This window comes from Alosa pseudoharengus, unplaced genomic scaffold (assembly GCF_046254945.1).
Source record: "Alosa pseudoharengus isolate Yale_2024_CS ecotype anadromous, Long Island Sound unplaced genomic scaffold, YU_APseudo_1.1 YU_APseudo_1.1_scf_11, whole genome shotgun sequence".
In the NCBI taxonomy this organism is placed as follows: Eukaryota; Metazoa; Chordata; class Actinopteri; order Clupeiformes; family Clupeidae; genus Alosa; species Alosa pseudoharengus.
In genome coordinates, this window is record NW_027468576.1 from 29,675,960 (window position 1) to 29,703,695 (window position 27,736).

Consider the following 27,736-nt stretch of genomic DNA (forward strand, 5'->3'; position numbering starts at 1 on the left):
AGAGAGAGAGAGAGCTGATAGAGTGATTTTAGGTTGCCTGTGTTGGTTGAATTTGACCATCTGCCTTTGCCCATCACAGACCGACAAGATGAATCACAGCTCCAATGAACCAGAAGTGGAGACCACTGAGCCGCTGCATTTTCTCAGGTAAGACAGAGCAAATGGAAGCCTGGCACATACGGTTCAGATGCACACATCGCAGAGATTGAAGCAATGGGCTATGCGGTGATCAGTGGGGGAACTAATATCACTGATGTTCTGATTGGAGTGACTGATCTTGCATAACAACAACCTGTTAGGATAAAGCTGAAGTGTGTGTAAAGTTTGAGCATCAATAATTGTCACTGAATGTCTGCAAGTGTTGGCGGATAAATGCAATGTCTTTCACCCATTTACACTGCGTGTTTATAAATCTACTGCACCCTGCTTCCCTTGCAGCCCTTCACTATAGTAGAGATGTATTATCTCCCCTTTGGTTTTCCTTCAGGGTGAGAGTTAGCAAATGGCAGTCACCATAATTGAAAGGTTTACACTATGCAAAGGAAGCCATAAATATTTTCAAGCCATCAAGAACTGTACCAGATAAGGTTGGTGACACCGTTCACTCTTCCACTGAGGCCACTGACCTGCATGCGGTCACTTGTCGTTTGGCGTTTAGCGGGTGTGGGAGAGAGGAAGCCTTGTGTTTTCCCTGTCATTGGCAGAAATTTGTGTCCTTTCAAGTGATCAGAATCTTATGTATATCCAGTTCCACTAACTATAGAATATTTATAGCAATTCCTTTTTTTCAGTGGAAGTGTGCGACTCTTGTAGAGGGTGTTCCCCGCCCTTTGCATGCAGGCACTGTGCGTAGTGTGCAGACTGTACTGGTGAATTTTGTCATAAATGCTGGATACCTAGGAAGATGGAGACTTTCTTGACTGTCTTCCTGAAACTTCTCCAAGAAGGAGGCAATGTAAATAGCCTATGGGAACCTGTGGAATTTAGCCTACAGGTGTAAAAGATACATAATGATAGAAATGTTGCAAAGAAGCACCCCCCGCCCTTCTTTTTCTGTTAAGTCGGCCAACCTCAACCAGAATTTTAATAAAACACTTTTCACAGCTGTAACGGCAGCTTGTGAAGTAGGTTGTGGTTCCAATCTCTGCCCGCAGAATTAGGTTAACCACACTTTAACGAAGCTAGTGAGATACACTTGCTGCATGCTGTTCATCATTAGGCTGCTTTTGGTCTAGTAGTCTCTGCTTTATATGCATTTACTCATAATTATTTTCATACAAAAAAAGGATTTTACTGTGCATTTGCAAGCAAACATTTTGGCAGATTATCCTTTTTCCACACGTCCGTGTAAAATGGCTATAGGGAACACAGTTTCCAAATGGCCGAAACACAGATATCACACCAGGGTGCCTGTGATAAGTGCGTGCTGAATCCAGCCACTGCTAAAGCCACATTTTCACATCGCACATCACACAGACAGCCTTGTCAGGAGGCTCCTCGCCTTTGAAGACTTTGAAGCATCACCGTATGGGCGACACCTTGTGCTTAGCTGAAGGCTGATTGATCTGATTGTTATTCCTGTGGCTTATAACTGTCTTCAAACCTTCAGCGGCTGTATGGGAGAAACCTGATTTCCCGTCGTGCCTGCCTGCCTGCTGCTGGAGGGGTTTTATTTATAGCCACGGCTTCCAAATGTAATAACAGTGGCCCAGGCGGAGGAGAAAGAGAAATTGATGGATGATTTGTTACCCAACACTGTATTGCATTTAATGTTTGGGGCCATTAAAGAAAGATTAGTTATGAGACTCGAGTTAAGCTGCTTTGATGCAGGGGAGGCTTCAGCAGTGGTGTGAAAGTAGGAGATGCAGCCATTGGGCCTGGAGTAAGGAGAATTTGCGGTAAGAACTCCATACCGATTCCTTGTTGACTTGCTGGTTCAGTTTGGAAACAGGTTAAGTCCCGGCGTGGAAGTGACAGAAATGGGAGTCATGCAGTCATGCGTAATGGTAATGGAGGAAGGGTAATTGCATTAGGAATGTCAAGATCACTTAGTCATACAGACCATACTATTTAGGGGAAGATAATGCATGGAAATCCTAGAGAGAGAGAGAGATAGAGATAGATAGATAGATAGATAGATAGATAGATAGATAGATACTTTATTGATCCCCAAGGGGAAATTCAAGAAATCCTCCTCGTCTCTTTAATGTAAAGAAGTGACATGATATGGTTCATTTAGTGATTTTTGTAATGATGGGATGTACAAGGCATAGTGTTTCACATGATTTAATTTTCGCGCCGTGAGAATTATCACTACAATACCTATGGCCTATAGTAAGGTTTGAGTAGTCAGTACATACATGTCAAAATCATATAAGGTCTGATTGATCTCTCATGTGTAAAGGTCTTTGCCTCCAAATAATTGTTTTTAGCAGGCCTGAAAATAACATTGTTTTGATTTACTTACAAGACAAATAACTTACACTTACAAAGAACAAATGGCAAATATAAAATGATTGCTTATTGGTTCCTCAATGGTTACTTGCCTGAGCATGGCAGTGGCTGTGCTGGCTAATATGGCAACCTGATTCACTTAGCTCTGTGAGCTCCTAGCTTATATTTCAGCTTGTGCCATCATCACAGTTAATTGGAGGAAATCAGTGCTCGTGCCTGAAATTAAGGGTCTAACTGATTCATGGTTTGAGGCATGCACATTGATTTCCTCTAGTTGTGATGTAGTGTAGTGTATTTCCCACTGACAAAGAATGAAGCCCTGCGGGCCACTGCTCCATCAGCAGCACAGTAAAACGCTGTATGGTGATCCTATAATTACTCACCCCCGCTAGTCACCAGGTGTAACAGCTTAGCAAGGCTTCATCACTTGTCAGGTGTTAAATTTGCACCCCTTCTGATCCCCCTGTCCCCTCCCACACACACACACACACACACACACACACACACACACACACACACACACACACACACACACACACAGGTCTGTGTACAACCATTCCACTTGGTAAATCAAGTCAGAGTGCCAGTATAACAGTGAGTTGAGTTATACAACAGTGATTCTATCGTCCTCCAACTTATGTGAGAAATAGTTCTGTAACCTTCCTGTAGAGGAGGATGACAGGAAGCACTGGGAAAAGGAGTCAGGCTTACAAGAACACTGTCACTACAGCCAGATGGTAGCACTACCTACAAGGATACAAGGAAGTTTATTGTCACATGCATATAGTTGCATGCAGTGAAATTATGTCTGGTGTCAGCCTATTTGTGCATTTATGGGGGGGGGGGGGCACCAACAAGGAGCACCCAAGAGCAACAGGGGCAAGGAAAAACTCCCTTACCAAGGAAGAAACCTTGGGCAGATCCACGGCTCAAGGGGCTAACTCAACTGCCAGGGGTCTTGGTGTGTGTGTTGGGGGGATGACAAGGGATATGGGATAGTGTGCTGTGTATGTGGGGAGAGGGCAGTGTGCAATATGTGTGTTGGAGAAGCTTCCTCATGAGACAATGTGCTGTGTATTGGGGGGGGGGGGGGCAGTGTGCTGTAAGTATGTTGGGGATGTGTGTTGGAAAAGCTTCCTGATGAAATAATGTGCTGTGTATGTAGGGGAGAGGGAGGGGGCAGTGTACTGCAAGTATGGTGAAGGGACTTACTATTGCAAGCAGAGTACTGTATGTATGATGTATGTTAGTGATGACAGTGAAGATGTGTGTGTGGGCGGGGGGGGGAGTGGAGCAGTGACTGTGTGTGTGTAGTGTGTGTGTGGGTAGGTGGGGGCAGTATGCTGTAAGTATGTAGAAGATGTGTGTTGGAGAAGATCCTGAAGACAATGTGCTGAGTATGTAGGGAGGGGGGGGAGGGCAGTGTGCAGCAAGTATGTAGAGGAGGCTTACTGTAGCAAGCAGTGTGCTGTATGTATGTGAGGTGATGACAGTGATGATGTAAGTGTGTGTGTTTTGTGTGTGTGTGTTGGGGATGGGGGTGGGGGGGGGGCAGAAAGGCTAAGCAATCAAGGACATGGGTAGATAGATGGAGGAGAAATCAAAAATAATAAATAAAAAGTTCTATGGAGATGTGCAAAAGTTGGAGAAAGTCAGATGTGTGTGTGTGTGTGTGTGTGTGTGTGTGTGTGTGTGTGTGTGTGTGTGTGTGTGTGTGTGTGTGTGTTTGACGTGTGATGAAATATGAAAATAAATAAAAGGTCTGTAGCATAGGGAGAGGGATGTAAAAGTGCTAAAAGTCATGTAGGTGTGTGTGTGTGTGGGGGGGGGGGGGTCATGAGTGCTGAGGAGTGAATGAGTGCAAAGTCAGTATAGTGTGAGTTCAGAGTTGGGAAATGTTTGAGAGTGCTGAGGAGTGAATGTGTGCAAAGTCAGTATAGTGTGAGTTCAGAGTTCGGGTGGCCTGGGGATAAAAACTTCTCCTGAGTCTCTCAGTTTTGGCTTTGTGAATACATAGGCGTCTTCTTGATTTCAGCGGTAGGAATAATCCATTGTTAGGATGAGAAGAGTCCTTCAGAATCTTTTGGGCTCTTAGGAGTACTCTTCTGGAATAGATATCTTATAGAGCAGGGAGTTGAGTTCTTATAGTATGTTCAGCTGAGCGCACTACTCTCTGCAGAGTACTACAATCTCTAACTGTGGAGTTCCCATACCAGGTGATGATGCTACCAGTTAGAACACTCTCAACCGCTGAAGTGTAGAAGGCCTTCATGATGGATGTAGAAACTTTGAATTTCCTTAGCTGACGAAGGAAGTAGAGTCGTTGTCTGGACTTCTTCAGAACATATTGAGTGTTAACAGTCCATGTTAAGTCTTCAGTAATGTGGACACCAAGGTATTTAAAACTTCTGACTCTCTCTACAGGTTGCCCGCTGATCATTAGTGGGGTGTAACTGTAGTTCTGCTGCTGCCTTCTGTAATCCACTACCATTTCCTTGGTTTTATTGATTGATTGACCTGAGGGACAGGGCAGGCTGCTGCCGTACTATTGCAAGTCACCAGGATTACTAATTAGTAACCAAGCACTTGCATGTGGATGTGAACTCAGTGATAATATCCCTATACATTATTTACTTACTGCTATTACTAGCCATACACGCGGAGCAGCAAGCTTGCAGTGATAGTAGTACAAATACTGTCAGTGATTACCACCATCATTGATTTGCTCGAGCTAATCAATCACGTGCAAACCATTGTAAAATCAGGAGGCTTCTGGACAAAGCAGTTGCATCACTATCTTTGTGTAGCTAGGGTCACATCAAGGGAGTAGCAGAATACTTCAATCCTGGCCCTTCCCATAGGAGATCCACTGCACAGGATAATAGCAGTTCTACCAGAAAGACTCAGGAGACAAAATAGTGAAAGGGGATTTAATCCTGAATAGGATATCAGAAACAAGATAGTCTACATGAGATACATAACAGCTGAGTATTTAAACAGTCTTTGGCGTAGGCCCCCGTCCATAGACTGGTGACTACGAGTCTTTCCTGTAGAACTTCACTAAAGCTACCATTTCTGGATTCATGCTCATTGCCACCTCTCTTCCTTAGGCAAGACTGTAATTAGCTACTGACTGACCAAAGCCCTGTTGTGCACCCTTTGCGCTGAGCTGACAGCACAATGCAGTGAACACAGGAGCCTCCTTGATATGACTGGGATCCAGACAGCTGGGTATCAATGAAGGCCAGAGCTCCCATCAGTGGACTTCTGGCACAGAGATCCATACTGGCATATTGGCAATCCTACAGAATAACTAGCTGGATATCAACCAGAGACACTGAAGGGCTGGGCATCAGCAGAGGAAAATGGGTGTAGAAAATGTGTGCAGGAAAGTGTGGCGCTAAAGACCTTAGCCAACAAAAACGATTAATGACTGGCTGAAATCAATGAATGAGGTAACAATGAAATCGATGAGTGTTTCTACAATAACTCTAGCATAGGGAACCTCATCTAAGGGCATACTCACAGTGGGCACAGTTCACTTGTACCGTGCCGGAGTACGGTTCTCTCCCATTCTTGGTCCACACTCACACTGCACCCAGACACGGTTGAGCTGCTGTGCTCTAGAATCTTTGCGTAGGCGCGATGAAAAGCCCAACCATGCCCGAGTCCACATCCTCAAGCAGACCCGGGCATGGATAAGCGTACCGTGCCTGGGTACGGTACGGAGAGATCACACTGGTCAAACAAACTGGATTTTGGGGTACAAACGTACTGTCTGGTACAGATGGCATAGTGTGAGTATGCCCTAAGGCTGATAGATTTACACAGGTAGGAAAAATACTGTTCAGCTTTCCATGCAGTACATCCACAGCAACTGGTGGATATCTTTGTATGCAATACACAGCCTTAGCATTTCCCCTTATCAAAAGTGTAAAAGCTGAAAGAGGCATTATATCCCCATTGTCATCATTTTATCTAAACAATATCCAGTAAATCAAGGTTGAAATAGCCTCAGCCACAGAATAAGTGACTAAATGCATAAATTGTGGTTGTTAAATCCATGGTTCCATGAAAGTCTAATCAGATCTGAACACCAAGTCATTAAGTCTGGCATAAGCTTTAAGACTTTAAGAATGATTTCAGCTGGTTTATGGACCATCTTCACCATCATTCCTATCTCTCTATGAACCATTCAGTAATACAGTCTGTTTTATAGCCTTTGCGATGTGTGTAGATACTAGTGTGCATTTATATGAAATTCTTGGAAACTGAATACTGTAGTAATCCATTATTCAATACACTCTTTCTTCTTTATCTTTTTCTCAACCCCTTTGACATGTGTAAATTCATGTTCATGTTCATTGCACACACGTGCATGTGCACACACACACACACAGACACACTGTAAGTGTCAGCATGTTGCGGGGGAACAGGCGGATTGACAGTTCCTCCACTCTCCCAAATCTCTCTAATGAGCTCCAACTCCAGCCATATCCTGGATAATGAAGTGTGTACATCAGGGAGAGCCTGCTCCTAGAGTGAGAGCAGTTGTGCTGGGGGGAAGGGGTTGTTCATTAAGGAAGTGCCTCTTCCTCAGCACTACTCCGAGTGTTTCTGTACTTAAAATGTAATTGAGACGCTTTTAGAAAAATATAATTTTAATTGCCTTTTTTTTTGTATCGTCATGGGATGGTCTTGTTCTTTTCATTGAAAACACAATACATTTGTACCCTTTGTTCTAGATTCTATAAAATATTGTAGAGCAAGATGTTTTCCACCCACGAGAATTTGAAGATTCCTCAAACTCAAATAGAAGAGGGAGCTCATTCTCCTCCCTCCCACTGGGCAAATCTGAATATAAAATGTACATATGGGCGCGCAGGTCACACAGTAGCTAAATATAGGCGATTGTGAATCACTGATGTGTTGCATTTGTGTGGCATATGCTGGAGGGGGAGCCTGACAGGTTGTCAGTGGTGAGGAGAGATGGTGTTGATCTCTGCTGCTCCTGGCGAGCGACACCAGCTGATGTTTCATGTGATTGCCCTGAGGCATTGCCCAGCCATAAGTCTTCATCAAAAGAGGTCACCAGAGATTTCCCATTCAGCCCCTGACTGTTCCACAGCCAGGCAAACCCACAGTCTTTTGGATGTCTGCTGAATATCACCACAGATATGTCCAAGAGCATGTGTTTTAAAAGACAACAACACTGTGGTATTCATGAAGGCATGTTGCATTGCAGGGCACCCAGAGTGGAGCAGAGAGCAAGCACAGTGAGTGAATTGTCCCCAAATGTTAACCGCAAATTGTGTCCAGTATACCACAGTCAGAAAAATAAATTCAATCAGGCACAAGAGGGGTTGACTGGAGAGGAAGTCTCTGTGGAAAGGTGTTGAGGTAGGGAGGGGGTTGATGGGAGCCTTTTTTGAGGAAGAAAAAAAAAACAGTTCACTGCTATCGCCATGACAACAGCAGGGCCAAATTCCAGCAGGGTGAGGAGAAGCTTGTTGGGGCGGCCTAAAGGTTATTTTGGGATTTTGGGGGTGGTGAAATCCTGTTGACATACTCTCAAAACCAAGACATTTAGTATTTTTGGTGTCATTTCATTCTATTGTAGCATGCACTCATTTAATGCAGTCTTATCAGCTCCGAGCTCACCAGTAATACTGAATTATATTAAAATGACAACCATAGTAAGATATCAAGAGCCAATCCATGTCATGTCCTTGTGAGCTAGTGTTCGGAGGAATGACTTAGCCTATTCCTGGACTGTATTTTCAGCTTGAATCCAATGCGTAAAATCCTTATCCTTCATATTCAGCTGTTAAGATGTGCATTAACTATGCAGATTACATTATCTTGCGTGTCAAGATGTCAAAGTTCACATTCAGCTCAGCTATGTTAACAGTCGCTTCTGTTGTCACATATCCTAAAGCTGATTGAGAGTAGCTACCTGATGAAGTATGGCAGGAGAGATAGAAGACAGTGCTCCACTTCATTGGTCTCGCTGGTATCAGACAGGCAGAATGTTAACATGGCTGTAGGCTACCTCCCGTTGCTCTTTTTGGTGCCTCTAAAGAGACCAGGGCTAATAGCTGTAAAGCTAACGTGAGATGCTTTCTGAAAAGATATACTAATGTCTGACATGAAGCAATTGATAATGGAAAACGCTTTGGCTTTTTCATAACTGTCTGCATTTTCAAGTCTTGAAATGTGGTCAATAGTTGCCATAGAAACAATTGGACTGTTACCACTTTAGCTGGGAACAGAAAGGTGTGTGTGTTTGTGTGGAAAGTTTAGAAGGCATATGTTGTGTTATACAGTATATTAACTTAGACAAGCAGTGTCTGTTAAAAGTATTTCAGCTGACACAGTGGAGATCCAGTCTGGCTGCTTCATTCTGCTGTTTGATGGTGTCCCAGGGGACATCCTAATTGGGCCCATTGTTTCAGTCTGTTGCGCTTTCATCATCAGATCAGTCTTGCCACTACTCAAGATGAGTGTGTGGCTGTGTATGAACCTTGATTACATAAAGGCCGCTGCTGCTCCACACAAATAAGTTGTTTGTGCTGCCAAGCTATGGAGCCGGCACCAATTTTTCCAATATTTTCCACACAAGTAATTCCAGGCAAATGGGGAGCTGGATAACAGTGTCATCCAGAACTGTACGTAAACAAGGAAATCAACACCTAAAACACAGGGGATGAAGAACAAATGACAATAGATGTAAAAAACAGATGTGTGGCTATAACATTTCTATTTTGATCCATACTACATATCACTAACCTCAGATCAAGACCAACTAGTTGCTTATTTGAATTTACCAATAATAAATCACCTATACAGTAAGAATAAGAAATTGTTGAATAAAGACCTAGTACATGTGTAATAATGACTGTAATAATAAATACATTATTGAGCACTAGTACATCAACATCTTAGTTATGCATTAATGGTTGAATATCAAATATTTATAAATCCTTGTGAGTGACTCATACCTTTGAGAGATTGTGTATGTCACTTTTTTCAGAATAGTGTCAATCCACTTTTCAGCCTGCTTTGAAAAAAAAATATCCAGAAAAAGTCTCACAATTCAGCCATGGGAACTTGTCAATTTTCTTTTTCCTCAATCATCTTCAACTTTCAGTCGGCAGCTTGACAGGCTGTCAGAAAGTCAAAGGCTCGCCCACTGAAGAAGTGCATTGATTTAGAAGTTGATAACGCGAGGCAGACAATGGCTGGGTTATGATGACGAATGCTATGTCAATCTGATCGGGCCAGATGAAAGACATTGGAGGGCAGAAAAAAACCCATCACTTTTCACTTCTTTATAATTTCAGTGAGAAAGCAGAAATGTCACTGAAATGCTTCCAACACAGAAATGGGTCTCCAGTGAGATCAGCTGAACTTTCACTAGTTGTTTCCGACATGGGTGACAGCATTTTTCATTTCAGACAGGATGGGTGCCAGTAGCTGGATAATGAGGCCTCTCTGCTGAGAAAGAGCCAACATGTACAAGCAGCCTGTTCCTCGCTGGCAGAGTGCATTAGCAAATCTACTGCTGTGGCAAAACTAATGTATGCCTCATGACACATTAGCAACAATAATACCGCTTTGAATTGCGACAAATCAGTTTGTGTTGTCGTCCTCTTTATGTCTTTAGCCGCGGTGTCAGCAGCTACGGTCTGTAGAAACGGCCTCATTTGTGTCCACTCTGCTCAGGTCTTTCTGATCTCGCGGTCTCCCAGCCTGGGCCCTTGGGAGGTTGTTATTATTGGGGCCCACTCGGTAAATCGCCCACTTTTCTCCCTCAAGCCCCAATAAGCCAGGCCCCATATATAGGCCTATTATGTAGCACACGGACTGGACAGGCACACACATCCACACAGATACTCTCTCTCTCTCACACACACACACACACACACACACACACACACATAAACACACACACAAACACACACACACACACACACACACACACACACACACACATACTATGCTGGGTCAGATCACACGCTCAAAGAATTGGTGTATCAAATTATATGTATAAAAATTATATAAAGCATAAAATAGTTTTTTATACATTATAGGAATGCTACAGCATCACAGTTGTATTCAGAAAGCAACACGTATGTGGACCCTTCCATGATATTATGCTAGGAATGTTTCAGCTGCACTGCCAATTAATGGAAAGAATGAATGACACCCTTAATGTATTCTGTCGCCCTGGAAGGAATTCAGTTGAGCCACACCGCACCCTACTAAGTATGCATGTTCTCTCCTTCTCCTATTTGGTTCCGGAAACTGAACATCCCAGCACAGCTTCTGTCCCCTGCTGGGTCCTCTCCTCATGTGTGTGTGGGGAATGTTTGAATGTCTCCTTGCTTTATTGAGGAATTAAGGCATGTGGGGTGTGCCGTGTACCCCCTCCGGAGCATCCTCAGCCCCCCCATCCTCGCGCTCCGTTGTGCTCTCCCCTGCGGGGGGATTTACACATTCTGTAGGCACCACCGGTTGCTGTTGCAGCAGGTTCCTGTGGTGCCCAGCACTACCTCCCTCCCTCTCTTGCTCTCTCTCCATCTACTGCCTCGGCCTTATCTCCTCTCATGCATCCTCATTATCCTCCTCCTCCTTCTCCTCATCTAACGTGGTTGCAATTATAATTTTGTAATAATGAGTTTGTGAAACAGTTTTGTTTTCCATCAGGGTTTAAATAAACTGCTGGGTTACAAAATGCATGTTTAGCAGTGTGTCACCAATAATAGACATTTGGTTGGAGCATTCACAATTACATACACATTCTGAATGATTGCCTGCCTTTCGAAGATGTCAGTGTAACTGTGGTGGAGATTTAGTTCCCACCCCCACGCTCCCACCCCCACGCCGCCTTGTCTCATCGACCCCATCCTCCACCTCCCCATGCCTGCTGCCTTTAGTGCTGCTACACACTCCAGAGCCTTCGCACACCGTGTCTAAAGGGTGCCTTGCTCTCATTAGCACATCCTTACACTGACCCCAACCCCCCACCCTCCCCAGTCCAACCACGATCACATACACACTCCAGAGCCTTCACACGCCGTGTCTAAAGGGTGCCTTGCTCTCATTAGCACATCCTTACACTGACCCCAACCCCCCACCCTCCCCAGTCCAACCACGATTACATCCACATCCACAGCGGAGGAGGCACAGCGGTCAAACCTGCCTGCAGCTGTCAAAGGTCGGGCACAGCTCCCAGTGCCTCCTGACATCCAGGGTGTCCGCGTGGAGGCACGGCCTCCCCCACTGTTGCTCCCCTTAATTATTAACGGACTGAGTGGAGGAGGCAGCTCTGCACCTGGCCAGATTTGTCGCTCCCCTCCCTCTCCCACACAGACAATGGTCAGTTCCTGTAGGGTGATGCAGAGGCTTCTCAAGAGAGCCATTTGTCACCCAGTCTGGCCATTTCGAGTGCATTAGTGGCGCAGTCAGAAAGTTGCTTTGTGAGCGGGCGGCTTTATGAGTCTCCTGTGAGAATACAGCAAAGAAAGTTTTCAGGGTCTTTCGTTTCAACTTTATTCAATTGGGGGAACACACAGGCATCAATAGGAGATTTGGTAAACAAATGTATCTCTCTCAAATGGGTGCTTTGGGCAAAAGTGTACTTCTTCTTCCATGGAGATGCATGCAAATATTTAGAGTCTCGACAGAACAATCTATGGCATTAATCCGAGCTGAACTTTACTCATCAAAAAAACTGCACAAAGAGTGTTGTTTATTCAGAGTAGTTTCTCTGCTTTCTTTTTTCCATAATTGAGCAGTGGAACTAACTCATGCCATTTATGTGGCTCATAAATAAACAGATTTTATTTAGCCTGCTTAAAATCATCCAGCTGTCTAAGCTCGGTTAAAGTTAATTCAATTTTCACGTTGATGATTATTAAATAACAAAATCTTTTGGGCAAGCTGGTGATAATATATAGGGAAATGTTTGTTTGACTGATGTAGAAATGCAGATTAAATTTGATTTGTCGCTAGTATCCACCAGATTATTCAAATTCTAGAAAACCTCCACTCCCTTCCACATCTTCCAGCAAATGACGTCCAGTCTCAGAGGTTATGGTGCCAATACTGTGGTGGAGTCACGTCCAGGATATTGATTAACTTTAGATTTTCAATATGCTGTGCAAGTCATTAACTTTCTGAGTGACCTTAGATGGGTGGCCTAATCCTCTTCCAGCTGGCTGAAAAAGTGCTTGCCTGGGCTATGACTCTTTAGCACCAGCCATCCCTAGTGTGTGCGTCCATCATTCACAAAAAGCAGGTGATGAAGCAGGAGTTCAGTCTTCCTGACGACGAGAGAGAGAAGCAGCCAAAGCAATTGCCTCATCTGTCTGAGGCATGATGGATCATAGAAGAGCCAGACACTGATGTTACGCAGCCTTCGCCACAGTGGACAGATGGACACAGTAGGAAAATGTGACTTATGTAATAGTCTATATACACATCACATGGAGTGACTAGACACAAGGTTTACCGCTCAGCCTATTGGCATCAAGCCAGCTGGTGGTCTGAAGACAGTGAAATAGAACCCTCAATTGCTCTAAACAGCAGAGGCCGGTGGTGGCCTCCATCATTAGTAGGGAGATGTGAAGCATCAAGTGCTGAGCATGGTGGTGAGTGTAAAGAATAGAAAGCACAAGCTAAATGGGGCCCATGTGATGTTTAATGATATGGTGGTTAGAATGAAGAAACGAGGGTCAAAGTATAACTCAGGAAGGCAATTAGTCTTTTTGTTATTTCAGTCAAGCAGCAAATGATGTTGTTACTTCTTTGACTGCTTCACAGCTGAGATGATTTCATGCAGTACAAAAAATAAAAACATGAACTCTATTCATGTGTAATTTGTATAGACAGACAGCTCTGGGCATGTGTGTATTAAAACAGTGAGTGCAGGGTGAAAATTGAACAAGGGCCAAATATAGATGACAGAATCTGTGGGAAAACCTGCATGTGACTTTTGTGCAGAACAGAAAATAATGCCATGGGGACAAAAATATGGAGAATCTGCTATTTTTTATTTCTCTGCTAGAAGCAATAATATCCATAGACAATCATTACCACAGAATGTACTGTGATAATGGTGTTCCCATGCTGTGGTTGCTGGAGAGAGTGGAACGTCAGGAGAGGATCTATACTACAGGAATCTCAATAAGCAAGCAACTAAACTAGGTTCCCATGGGCACACACTGACTGAGGAGGTTAGAATGTCACCTCTAATACCACTTACAAGTACAACTAAAAGTACACACACACAAATCCAGCATCTCTGCATGAACCTCTGCATACATTTCCCCCACATTGTTGTCCCACATTTTTTTGAAGCCCCTGTTAACTTTGTACCGCAGATACTGTCCTAGATAAAACTCTCAGGTATAAGATGTGTCCTTACGTAAGTTTTGCCCCACAGCTTCTCATCCTTGTGGCTTGCAATGATAGTGGATGGTGTCTAGAGACGCAGATATTATAGTACATTCCAGCTGATATTTGAAAGTCATTTAGGGTGATGTGTTCAATCTGGCTTGACCGCTGAAGCTACATGACGAGTGTCTGCATCAGGAGACTTGCGGGGCTCGTCTCGATGCTGTCAAGCTGTGGCCGCAGCGGATCTTGGGTCTGGGGGCGTTATCAGCTCACCCAACAGATGAGTGCTCAAGCAAGGAGAGTGGCGGAAGCACCAGCTAGATCGGCGAGATCTCACCAGGCCCGCATGTAACAAGTTATCTGGTAGGGGGTTTGGTAATCGGGGAGGAGGGCAGAAGAAGTGGGCCTCCATTTGATGTACTCAGCTACAGTCTACTAATAGACAATTTCAGTGTTCTTTCAAATTCAACAAGCTTTTGTATAGAATGAAATGTACAGCGATAACACATGATAATGATCAGAAATGCATCTGATGCAAATATAAGGTCTGGTTTGTATTAGTTTTGATTGTGTATTATGTGAGTCTGTGAATATGTACTAAGCCAGGAACAATTTAGATAGCCTGCTGACCAATTTCTCTTTAGTGCTTTCTGCATATAAATGGTTGTAGTCTTAGCCCATATGATGTAGTTGCTGACACTGCACAAGAGGCAAGCACTGCAGTAGAATTCAGTGCAAAATGACTTAATTCTGATGCAGCAAGTCCACCTTTTATAGCATGGACTAAAATGTAGCAGGCCATTGTAAACAGTTTTAATGAACAGGCTCTCCCAAATTGCTTATCTAAAAACTAGAGTTAATATGAGTGTTCGGTTCATGAGAAGAAATAACCTACCAGAAATGTAATTCCAAGTTAATAAGCATACTGGATCCGAGTCACATTTAGTATATAAATATAATTCCAAGTTAATAAGCATACTGGATCTGAGTCACATTTACATGGACACATCAGCAAATTGTCCGGTAATTGCTGTAGCTCCAGGCTTAATGATAGATTTTGTTGAGTCCATGGTTTTGTTTGGATATGTTCTGCATGGTTAGCCATTTTATTGTCATAGACAGAGACATTGGGGGTTGCCAGGCATTAAAGAAGAGCATAAAGATAAAGCACATAATAATGTCATAGGAAACAAAATGTTCTGTCCTGATATAATAGCCTTGGAGTATGGAATAAAACATTTGCGATTTCTGTTCATTTTGTAACCCACTGTTAGTCTCCTTTATGGAGTTGTAGTGTTTTGACCTGTGTTCAACCAGCCAGCCACCAGACATAATTGGGCCTGAAGGATGTGTTCCCGTTTCACTCTGTCCCTCTTTACCTCTGTTCTCTATCTCTTTTTCACTTTCTTCTTTTCTCTGTCTCTCTGTCTGCTGCCTCCTTTATTTTTCACCCTCTCACCTCTGCAAGCTAGTTCTGTCTGTCACCCTATGGGGTGTAATATACTTAGCATATGTACGCTCACCTCGCCTCACTGAGCTCTTTTACTTTCCTACTGTTCCTACTTTCCTTCCATCTCTTTGCATATTTCTTCATTTCATTTAGGAAATAACTATGAACCCATCTCTCTCTCTCTCCTCTCTCTCTCTCTCTCTCCTCCAGTAAGCATGTACCTGTTCACCTCCTCTCTCCCTTCTTCATTGGCAGCTCCAGAACTGACTCTCCGTTACCATGGTTTCCTGCACTTGCAGTCTCTCCCACGACGCACAATTCACTTTTACTTTCCACTGCACTGAGACCTGCTTCTGATCACTGGCCTCAGTTGGAATTGGAATTGCAGTAGATGGTCCTAAAACACTTTCTAACGAGTGTTCTCTAACCACCATTTCTATCATATATTTTGTGACTGTATCATTCCCATTCTACACACATTCGTAGTTATTATTCTCTCTCCCTCTCACTGTCCTGTCATCCATAAACTTGATAGATCATTCTTTGGGGAATCTTCTGGTTTGTTGAAGCAATCTTCATGAAACTAGACCAGACTAATCATTTTGTTCCAAAATATCATGTGCCAATATCTCCATAACTGGAGGCCTCTGGCAGAAGGTTGACATTTTCCTTTTATCTCAAGGTCCCTATTTTGCTGGCAAAGTTGATTATTTTTCTTTGCTCAACAGAGATTAAAATATCAGGGCCCTTTCTGACCTGTGTTGAATTTTTCGGCTGGGAATGCAATTACAATAATTTCCAAATGTTTGAGTAATACAAGAAAAAGGTTAAATCATTCATATCTTCAGTGCATATGGTGTGTGTTCACTACATGTGCAGTATACTAAGGGACGTTTCAAGCATATCAAACAACATTGTGCTACAATTTGTATCTGAAACCTAATTTCAGTATTCAAAAATACTCTCAGTGAATAATGAAAAAGAAAACACATGATGTAACACAGTAGTCTCTGCCAAATGTGAGGTTGGGCTGTTTTCCTCGTTAAAGTCTCTATGTGACAAGAAGCACAGGCTCCTGTTCTCCATACCAGCTTTTCTTTTTAACAAAATGCAAATTCAAAATATTGAAATGTTTTTCCTTTTTGTTTATGTTACACTCTATATTCATACTGTTTCCAATGGTTACACATTTTCTTCACACAGTAAAAAAAATCACAAAGGCCCTTTCTTACTGGTTCGTATATGGAAACTGAGTTTTGTTCCACAAAACAAATCACCTCTGTCTCTAAATTGCAAGATGGTCCAAATGAGGTTCAATTCAACCAGATCTTGAAATAGTTTATGTACAGAGCTTGGGTGTCATCTTCATGTTTCCATGGTAATGGGCAGCAATCCCAGCACAGTCTGGCATTGAGTGATTTGGCAGGAGAAAGCCCAGAGATGCGCAGACAAGTCCAGATTCTCAGACGCATAGAACTGGCACAGGACGTTCCTCTGACAGGACAAGACACTCACACACACACACACACACGCACACGCACACACACACACACACACACACACACACACACACAAGCGCATGCACACACGTACACAAAAAAACAAACAAATGATGTGCTGTTGTGAAATATTTCTGGCAGTGCCGGCGAGGGCCCTGTGTTTGTCTGTGCGGTCAGATGAAGACAGTCTGATGACCAAGAGCACTGAATCAGCAACCTTGACCCGAGGTTCCTGGAACACCATCTCTAGGGCCATTGAAACTTAACAAGCCATGATTAGCCAGAGCTGCTGTTTAGTTCATCAGTAGTTTTCCCTCCCCTCATCCCTGGGTGTGCTCCAGTGATTGAACCGTAAATCCCTCTCTCTCTCGTCAAGACACAGCAAGGCCATTTGACTGGCGTTGAATGCACAGCACATGCACACATGCTCGTCTCTCGAGTTGGAGTGTGTTTTGGGTGCACCTGCGGGTGGCTGCATTGTGAACGGACTGCCTGTGGTTGCCTGAGGATGAGCTTGGACGCCCACTCTCTCCATCGCTTCAGGAGATCTGGCTTCGTGCCAAATATGACACTCGGCAGCAGTGTTCTATTTTCCATTCTTTCTTCTTGGTACAGCTACATTCTATTGTGTGAAGTCTATTTTACTGTATATATTTGAACAGCAACAGATGCTCAACAATTGACATATGGGTGTTACATAATGCATACAAAAAGCTGACAGACGCAGAAGTATAACCAGGCCAAACTGTTTTATAGATTAACATACTGAGATTAAACCTGTGCTGTCTCTTTCAACTTTTAAAGATCTTCTCTGGCCTACTCCTCTTGGCAGTCTCACTTGTAGTTTAGGGTTGCACTGGGCTGGCTAAAGCAAGGATGAATGGGAATGCTCGAATCCCTGTGTTCTTGCTGTTGAGCTGATATCCTCCAGTGCTCGCGCATCACTTCCTCCCCCTCTCCCCCTTTCACTGCCTGCCTGTTAATCACACCTCAGCATGAGATCACAATCTTGCCACACATGTCCCCAAATACCCCCATACACCCTCTTGAAACCTCACCCTAGCTGTGTTCCAGACTGTTGCTTGGGGATTCAAATGTCAGTTTGTTTTACTGTACTAGCTTTTGGAATAACAGTTTATTCAAAATGACTCACGGGTTAATAGCAGGATAAATCTATGATCTACGATCACACACCAAGAGGTTTGGGTTGTTATCCGAGCATTTATTTACACCTCATGTTATTCATCAAAACTAGCATATTAAAAGTGTATGGTTACAGAGTATTGGATGTTGGTTTTAGGACAACATACAAATAGTTTCCCATATTGGGTCTTGTCTCCGTAAGCACTTGGCGGACACAAGCAATTTGTTTCTGCAAAACACTACTAAAAGGTTTTCTCACGGCCCTGTCCAAAAAGAGGATTATGTTGGATCTCTCAGCTGTTGAGAATACCTGAATAGTCGTAATATATTTTGCGATCTAGAGGACATCAGCAATGTGTTTTGGTATCCATTTCCATCCGTCTCCTATTCTAATGGCCTGCACATCACCATATTCACTGCTTTAGAGTTCTAAGTATTCTCTCTCCTGCATCTGTTAACTTTGACCGTGAACAGAGACAGCTCACATGGGACGGAGCCGTAATAATAGGTGGAAATGCTGTGATTTAGCCATCCAAGGCAAGACATGGATAATTGCTGGAGCCTATACTTAAAAAGGGGGTTGCCATGGAGACTCTGATTTAGGTGCTGTTCATTTAAAGGACATGTAGGCCCTGTTCCTTGAGGTTCAAGTGCTGAGGCACACTGTAATCAAACGTGCCCAGCAAGAGGGGGTTTAATTAAGAGTGAAATTTGGAAGAGAAGTGGCCCTACTTTGCCAGAGTTACTTTGCCTTACTCGCCACAGCCCTTTTTCTCCATGGAACAGGATTGATTTTAGTGGTAAAATAAGGACTGCAGCCGGACATCACCATCCTTCTCTTGAGGAGTGCCGGGACCTTAATGAGTCGGCTGTTGTTTGTTCCACATGCTGACGGAGGTCAAGGAGGCAGGGTGGCGGGCGGGAGTGTGTCGTCCTTTTCACTGGCAGCCACGGCCCTGCTGGCTGATGCGCGGAGGTAAACAGGCTCATTAGGGGCTATGTGATTGTGGAGCTGTCGACGTGGTGAGCAGCCCGCGGGGAGCTCCGCACCGCATGGGGAAATTAATGGGCCTCAGAGGGGGTGCGGTGGTGGGTGAGAGGGCCTCTCAGGCTTGTTATTGTTGCTCATTTCACTCATTTCATCTCTCTTTCTTCCTCTCTCTCTCTCTCTCTCTCTCTCTCACACACACACACACACACTTTCTGTCTCTTTCTCTTTTCCCCCTCTCACTCTGTCTCAATTTGGTTTGTACCCAAAGCACCAGTGTGCCCTCCTCTCCATAAAGTTGTGAGAGAGGCAGCTCCCGTCTGCAGTACAAGGCTACCGGGTCCCAGGAGGCCTCGCTCCTACTTGTGCCGATCGTCTTCAAAGATCTCGGCTGCCAATCAGACAAGAAGGCCAAGGAGCACTGGGGGAAACTTTGGGCGTGTTTTTGGCAGCAGTCAGATGTATTGTGCTGAGGCAAGGAGTTGCACTGCAACCTGCTGGTGGCACTGTTTAATCACCAACACAGCACTTACATTTACATTTAGTCATTTAGCAGACGCTTTTATTCAAAGCAACTTACATATGCCAATTACATCACGAGGGCCACTTACTACCACCGTCCACTGCCCACTCCACCACAATACCAAGGTTTCAAATCAATTATTTAAAGCGTCAGCATTATCTTTTGTTACACTATTGCCAGTACACCAGTAGTGGTCATATGGGGACATTTTTCAGTTCCACAGGTTGAATGGACTTGACGAAAGAGCCGAAACACCCATCGCATGGCCTGAGCTGAACTTTACAAATATCATGTTGTCAACGTAAGCCGGTAAATATCCCCCCTGTGAACTCTGTGTGACGGCTGGACTGCTCTATTGGAGACTGCAAATACCAAAAGGTCTTCTTGATGCGGTGGCCAAGCACAATCATCCAAAAGGAACACCAGGATGAAGAGATATAGGATGACCTTTAGCATCCAAGCAGGCAGAGGAAAATTACGGCAGCGTGCTATAAAGCCCTTCTCCTATTCTGCTGACTGGCTTGCGTGGGATCACAATGTTCTCATTACTGTGGTTTGTGGCGAATATGGAGGATTATTGATATTGATATTATCATTATTTTACTTTATTCATTCTCCTATGTGAAGTGTGAGTATAATTAAAAATGACTGTAGATGTTGTAATTGTAGATAAGAGGACTCCTTGTGGCTTTGCTTTAAACTCTAGAAGCTGGCTGTTATCTAAGCTCTGACAGTCACTAGGTTACATCAGGCAGTGTCTGCTTTAGGCTATTCTTCTTTATCCAACCACTATTAATTGTATGATGGGGGATTGGGGGTGTCTTGTATCTCTGTTGCGTGTAGTTTTTTAATGAATCATTCATGGTCTCTCATTATTCACTTTTTGTAATATGCCTCACCTCATGCTGTTTGGTGTGGCATATGAATACGATATGGCATACACTAACTTAGGAAGCACGCCAAGTGAAGATGGATTTGCAAGACAAGATTTTCGGTGTCTATTTGGTTTTCAGTCAAACATTGTGCAGTGCAAGTCAGCATCTATTCACGGCTCATTTGTCTCCCGACAACAGTAGTGCACATATGATCCACAAGGGGTCCTCAATGTAATAAGCTCCAGCATGTCTGCACAGCTGCGGGCTCTGCGTGGCTCCATATGGGTGTTTATGCAGGAGTCATTGGATTTCATGGTCTCCGGGGGAGCGCTTGACTCAGACCCGACAGGTCGGGGGGCTTTTGCCCCTGCCTTTAAAACACGACCCAGCTCCCGGTCCCAGCGAGCGAGAGGGCCGGCTCCGGCAAAGCCCTGGTCTGACGGCTACTTAGATGAAGGGAATGGGAAACAGCTCCTGAAACCAACATGTTCAGATGATAAAGCACATACTAAATAGTGTGTGGTCACACAAATATAGACTGCTGGAGGTAATCTAAGCCTCTGATTCTCCTTTAAAGAAGCCCTATGCAAGTCTGGTTATTCCTTCGCTGTTTCTGGGTTTTCGCCTGATTTGGACTCGCATTTTTCACGACATAGCTCCCCCTGCAGCTTTGGTAGCAAGTGACTGCTACGCTAAACCCCCACTAGCTAGCCATCAAGAAAACAAGCTAAACACATACAGGGCTCACAATAAAACGGTCGAGCAAACACATTGTTCAAGAGACTGTCAAACCACATAACAAAAACGAAGTTCACCCAAGGGTAGGCTACTTACAATTTCAACAGCAACAAAGTCAAGTCGGAGTCCGTTTTGCAGTCTTCTTAGAAACTACAATCTGACTACATTTTCGAGGCCTTCCGCAGAGTCACATCCGGATTTCTTCGGTCCGAGACCAGAAAGTTGCATATTCGTTTTTTCCGCGGAGAAGCACTAGGGGGAGATGAAGCAGCCACCAAACGACCCAAAAAGTGTTGTAGAACCATCAGAACGACTCTCAACCTGCATAATTAAGGTCATTTTTGCTAAAATTGTTGCATAGGGCTTCTTTAACAAGCTTTTGCATCTGTTACACAGTGAAATCAGTGAAGCTGTAACAATAGTCTGGACGCATACTCATGGACCTGTTTAGTTTTTTAACCCTTAAAGGTGTAGGTTTTTGAACATTCTAAGTTCCGCAACAATTGAAGGTTCTAAAATTCTATGTTGAATTCAATGAACCCAGATATTCTTTAGAACGTTCATTTCTCAACATTCCCATCACACCGGTGTGACGGTACTCCTTTAAGGGTTAATAAACATGGTCTGTCACTAAGGCCCTAAAGTAATTAACAGATGGCTTTAATCTGAGCTGGTATTTGCCATGGTGTTGTATATGCAATGAATATGAAGTCATTCATTGCCCTTTCTCTCTCTCTCTCTCTCTCTCTCTCTCTCTCTCTCTCTCTCTCTCTCTCTCTCTCAGTAAGGTGGAAGCATCAGCCATTGAGACAGAGTTGCTGCGGGACTACCGGTTTGGGCAGCAGCAACTGATCGAGATCTGGGGTTATGCCTGCGCCATTGCCATAACCAAGGTCTGTCACGCTTCCCCTACACCCCCCTAGTTCCATCACCACCCCGACCATCATCCCCGCCAACACATCTGCACATCTCATAGCCGAACACAAGCCCTGCTTCTCTCTGAGGCCATAGAAACACTGAAACCTTGTTCCCTGTTTTTGTTGGTCTGAGGGTGCTGGCCTCAGCAGATCCTGAGACTCGTGCCTCAATAAACGTACAATATATCCAGACATCCACACAGACTATTCAATAGGGAGCCACCCAAGGGAGGGAGGGAGGAGAAAGAGCGGGGGTTGTCTCGCCCCCCCCCCCCCCCTCCCATTCCCTCTTCCTTCTGTGTCTAACCAGTTGTGTGGGTTGCGGACTGTAGATTCCTGCTGGCTGTGGTCACAGGTTCCATGTGGATTACATCAGACTTCGAGAGATCCTTGGAGGGCTTTCAGGCTGACCTACCTGGGCGCCGTCGGAACATGAGCCGCCGGCGGGAGTGCGCCGGAGCGTGACTGATGCTCACCCGACAGACAGGCATGAGAAAGGACCCTTCCTGTCGGAGGCCAACCTCCCCTTTCACCCCCCCTTCTGATTATCGTGACCACAACCACCAGCACCATTTATCACTGGTGACTTCCAGTTGCAGTGGCCTGAACAACCACTGCTGAAGAATCAGTGGCTAGAAAAAGACATAACAGTCACTAGGCTAGAGACTGAAATTACATCATTGGTGTTTCAGGGAAGTGGCTGTCGTAGTATTTTATCAGCGGAAGCCTTCCTGCCTCAATGGGCTACTGTAGCAGTTAGATTAATGGGTAGGGGCTTTTAGCACCTCTGCTAATAAGAGGGTATCTGATTTTATGTGGTGTCTCAGAGAAAAGGTTTCCTTGCCCTTCGGCTACAGCATGTCTTCATCCCGGGTTTAAGGCCTATGTTTTTTTCCGTCTGTCCTCAACATGCCCCTGTTTTCTGTCTACATTTCCCATAATTTTCTGTCTACTTCTCTCTTCTCATCTCTCTCTCTGTTCCTCTCTGTCAGTCTCTCTCTTTCTTTCTCTCAAAGGATCTCTCTTTCTCTCTATGTGTGTGGGCAAGCGTATGTCTGCACATGATTGAGGAGATGGACTTGTGTTGCTAATTAGTGCGGTTGTCCGATGATGATGTCAGAGATGCTGCTCCAATCAGCTTGCGAGCCACAGCCCCAGGAGCCGAGGGGGAGCAAGCTCGAAGCTCTGGCTCGACCTGGCAAAACAACATTCCACCAGTGAAGGAGAGGAGAACAGCAGCTTGCCTGTAAAACTGCAGGACAATACTTGGGTTGCCTGGACCACGACTAGCACCGTTTCTGAAAGACGAGAGTCCATTTTCTCCACTCTTCTCCCTGTTAGCAGAGCTCAACTACTATTATTAATAACGGATGGTTTGCACTAATTGCCACAGAAAGGTTCCCGGGGAGTTGGTCAGAATGTGTCACCGTGAAAGCTTCCCATTAAGACACCACTACATCTCACCAGACGAAACCAAAATTAGAACTCTAAAGACCCAGAAAGTGGAGACTCCCTGCTGCCTCAGCTTAAAACGTGTCAGGTTTATCTGGGTTATTGGCAGTTAAGAAAGGACTTATTCCATCCAACTAGAAAATGCCTGACAACACTTTTGCAATACGATTACAGAAGGGAATTTCTCACCTCTTTATGAGAACTCCGCTCAGTTGAGCCCGGTAGCCTGTTCAGTTCTCTCCCATATGCAAGATAATTTGTACTGACTGCTTTGTAATTTAAGGTAATTACTACTCAAACTATCCACGCACATGTTGCCATTTGTGTTGGATACCTTGGCAACACCAACAGTGAGCTGAACTATTTTAACAGGCTCTTGAAATACGTCTGATGAACTGCAAGAGTAAATACATTGTCATCGGCTCGCGCATGCCATACCTGTTATATTTTAGGAATGCCGCTGAGGGGGAGAAGGGATGGATGTGTGGGGGTGTCATCAGAGGAATGCTGAGATGCCAATGCCTGGAGGGAAAATCCGAATGTCACTGACCACACAGCTCAAGCCAGGAGACCGATGGAAAATGTGTTATTTAAAGGCCGCATCCTGTGGTGTTGTCTCTGGTATTTTTCCACTCCTGTAAGAGTTATTTTAAAAAGTTTGGGCCGAGGGTGCCACTTCTCCCAGTGTGTCCCTGACTCTTTTTGGAGGGAGCGCTTGACAGTGACGGAAGGTTCACCCTCCCTCACGCTACACGTGTCCCCGGAGGGATGGGACTTCAGCATGGCAGACGAGCTGAGGTCACCGTCTAACTGTCTCCATGTCTTAATGTCTGTCTGTTTCTCTCTCTGGTCTCTTCCAGGCTTTCTCTCTCTATTGTAGTCTTGCCTCTATCCCTCTGTCTCTCAGCCTGATGCACCCCCCCCCCCCCCCTCTAGTCTAAATAGCCTTTCTTGATTCTCTTGTTCACTTCTTCACATTCTGCCTAGCTCTGCCAGCCTTGCTCTCTTGCCTATCCTGTCTGACTTTATTTCACCCCGTTGCACCATCCGACTATCCCACTGACTTCCTGTTCCCCTGTCCATCTCTGTCTCTCTCTCTCCCTTACTTCTCATCTGTCTAGGCTTTTCCTCTGAAGTCTATCAGCAAAAAGCAGCCCACAGTCCTGGTGGTTTGTGGCCCTGAGCAGAATGGCTCGGTCGGCCTTGTGTGTGCCCGACACCTGCGTATATTTGTAAGTACTGGAGCAACAAAAGATCTCTATACTGTAGGAAACACAGGGGAAATAGCAGTGACCTCAGGGTCGACTTAGATGCGTCCTTCTGAAATATGAAGTATTGCACGCTCAGTGAGTCCTCTCCTTTGGGGACTGTGTTATAGGAATGCTAACCTTGACTCGGCGCTTCTCACAGTGAAGTGCTCTTTCTCTGAAGAGAAAAAAACACCTTCACAGTTGCAAGAGCATTTCTTTGGAACCAAACGTTCCTACAACTTCACCATATGTGTCCAAAATGCCAGATTTATGGAGCATCAATAGCTAACTATTAAAAACATATTGATGAAATCTGTTAAAGTCATAGAGGCACTCTGTGAAGGGCTCAAGGCTAGGCTTGGGGTCAATGGCGGGGTACCACATTACACCGTCGGATTCATGGAATGCATTAAACATTTTCACATACTGTGGCCCTCTTTGATCTAAAGGAAAGACAAATCAAATGTTGACCACTGCTATTCTCTTTTCATTTTAGTAGTCCACGAAGAGTGATTGCATAATGGCAGTAATGTCCTGATCGTTAAATTGAATCTTGCATAGTAATGTTTCTTTCCGGAATTCATATTTCCATAATTTCTATGAAAACGATTCTGACATGAAATCTGCGTAAACATTTCATCCGTTTTACCCTACCTTCACTGTTTATGTATGTATGAAAATAAACTGAGCATAGATGAGCATTTCCCCCAAGCTCTTTCACCAGGCCTATTAAACTGATAATTCCAACTGTCCATGTTATTATGAGAGCCTTTTAATATGCATCAGTGCCCTGTGCAAATCTTCTGTTTTACTCCTCAGAGAAAAATAAGGAAGGAAGGTCGGAATATCTTAGCTACCTTAGGAGGGCAGGAGGCATAGCCTAGCAAATGTACCCAGTCCTTCAGTCATTGAGCACCATTACCGTAGCTCCCCTTTGGCCTGCTGAAAAGCCCCAGTCATCAAGCCTCTCTTCTTCTTCGCCCACTCTAACAGGAGTATGAGCCAACAATCTACTATCCAAAGCGTTCCTCACACAGCGTGCACCAGGATTTCACCGTTCAGTGCGAAAAGATGGACATCCCATTTCTGTCCTACCTGCCCACTGAGGTGAGACACATGGACACGCCAGAGCTTTCAACAGCTGTTACGTAAGCCTGGAATGTATACTGATACATCTTGTTCCAATTTGCAGGTCCAGTTGATAAATGATGCCTACAACTTGGTAATTGATGCAACCCTGGGTCCAGAAAGTGACCCCAAAGATATCAAGGAGCCTTACTCCAGTATCCTGGTGACCTTGAAACAGGTCAAAATACCGATAGCCAGTGTTGATGTGCCCTTAGGTATGCTAAGCTCTCCAGATTTGTTTACAGGCTCATATTATATTCTCATATTCGAATTACAGTTCGCATCACTATTGACTTTTTGTACAGTTAAAATTCACATGAAAGTGATCTAATGTATCTACACTGTTTTTGTGTATGCATTTGAATGAGTATGGTGATTAAAAGTGCCTTTACCCTACAGGTTGGGATGCTGATGAGGCCGATAAGGAGGGAATCAGCCCTGAAGTGCTTATATCTCTTGTGGCCCCCAAAAAGTGTGCCACTAATTTCTCTGGGAAGCACTTTCTGGCAGGACGCTTCCTTCCTTATGACATACAGAAAAAATATGAACTCAATCTCCCAGAATTCCCTGAGACAGAGTGTCTTATAGAACTGTAATACATGCACATAAATATGAATATTTTCGATACACAATTAAGGATCGTATATACTTGTTTTGTATTTTATAGATTCTGCATTGGTTCTCTAAAGAATAAGTTATCTTGCCCAAGTGAGAATGTGATTTTTTTTGCCCACTTGCTCCAGAAGTAATGTTTTAGAATGTTTTAGAAATCAGAATCTGTGGTTAGTCTGAGTTGTGCAATGTTTCTTGGAAAACTGTTGCAGGGTTGTTCCCCTGTTCCCCTTTTCTGCGCCTTCAAAAACAAAACAGTCCACTGTTTTTTTTTTCTCTTGATGAAAACTGCCTTTCCCTAGAAACCAACTTTTCAAACATCAGCTAGCATTTCACAACACTTTCAGTGACTACTGTACCTCCTGCTGAAGCTGTCTGATCTTAAACTCAGTTTGCTGTTGTCCATATGTGCACAAAATTAGTGACTTTTTTCCAGAAAACTGCACTTCCTCACTTCATTAATCCTTCATGTTATTCAGATGTTATAAACTACCATGGTGGAATGTATAAAAGTAGTCTGGTTAGGACCATTTTACACAGCTGCAATGCCTTCACTCAGGCCAGCTCAAAGGTGGAAGGTATACTCAGTCAAAAGCCTCACTGGAGACGTGCCACCGGTATGTTCCAGGGTGGAGCTCAACAACAAATTACTTTCTCTTGCAAGCCTTTTGGATGTGATTCTTCTTTGTTGTATTTAGCTCCTCCTGTTTTTTGTCTGTCATGTATTTATTTATTTATTTACAAAATGCTGGTGAGAATATTTTCAGTATGTGAATGGCACCCCTTTGATATTTTACTGTCTGTGGATAGATGAATGTTTTTTCCTTTTTAAAACTACTGTATCTCTTTAGTTCAATGGATGTTTTTGCTCATGAACAGTTCATATTTCCCAATCAAATAAAATTTTCTCACTTTAAATTAAGAATTGGTTTTGATTTGTCATGAATTCCCAAATGGTGAAAGCCCGTGTCTCAAAGCACTTTCTCAGTTATCAACTGTGAAATTACCAATTTTAGTGTCCCGGCTCTTCTAACATCTTCTGCATTTTGACCATAACAGCAAACCACTGGAAAGCGCTGGCAAACGACTAAGGGCAAACTAAATGAGTCGGTCCCCAGACATGTAATAAGCCTGGTCCTGGATCGAACTGAATTTGGCTTTCAATGGTGAATTTCCATTCAAAACACACTTCGGTCACAGGCTCTGCTCAGCAAGTCTGGGAAAAAAGCCCTATAAGGTATTGGTAATTGGTCACATACTCATGCTCAATAACGACATTCAGTCCATGGCCCACTTACTGTCAG

At 44.1% G+C, this 27,736-nt stretch overlaps 1 protein-coding gene across 1 annotated transcript; it reads left to right on the forward strand.

Annotated features, from left to right (window-relative positions):
* yjefn3 (YjeF N-terminal domain containing 3) lies at positions 1–27,268 on the forward strand. The gene is made up of 6 exons (XM_076277642.1): positions 1–147; positions 21,858–21,966; positions 24,564–24,674; positions 25,686–25,799; positions 25,885–26,035; positions 26,220–27,268. Exons 1-6 carry the CDS (start codon positions 89–91, stop codon positions 26,414–26,416), a joined length of 741 nt encoding a protein of 246 aa, XP_076133757.1. The 5' UTR covers positions 1–88; the 3' UTR covers positions 26,417–27,268.
* The last annotated feature ends 468 nt before the right edge of the window (positions 27,269–27,736 follow it).

What these genes read in the sequence shown, in the direction of transcription:
- yjefn3 (XM_076277642.1), top strand. Translation starts at nt 89, where the DNA reads ATGAATCACAGCTCCAATGAACCAGAAGTGGAGACCACTGAGCCGCTG. An exon ending in GCGCCATTGCCATAACCAAG is followed by an intron (nt 21,967 to 24,563) that starts GTCTGTCACGCT and finishes TCATCTGTCTAG; the next exon opens with GCTTTTCCTCTGAAGTCTAT. An exon ending in TGTCCTACCTGCCCACTGAG is followed by an intron (nt 25,800 to 25,884) that starts GTGAGACACATG and finishes TCCAATTTGCAG; the next exon opens with GTCCAGTTGATAAATGATGC.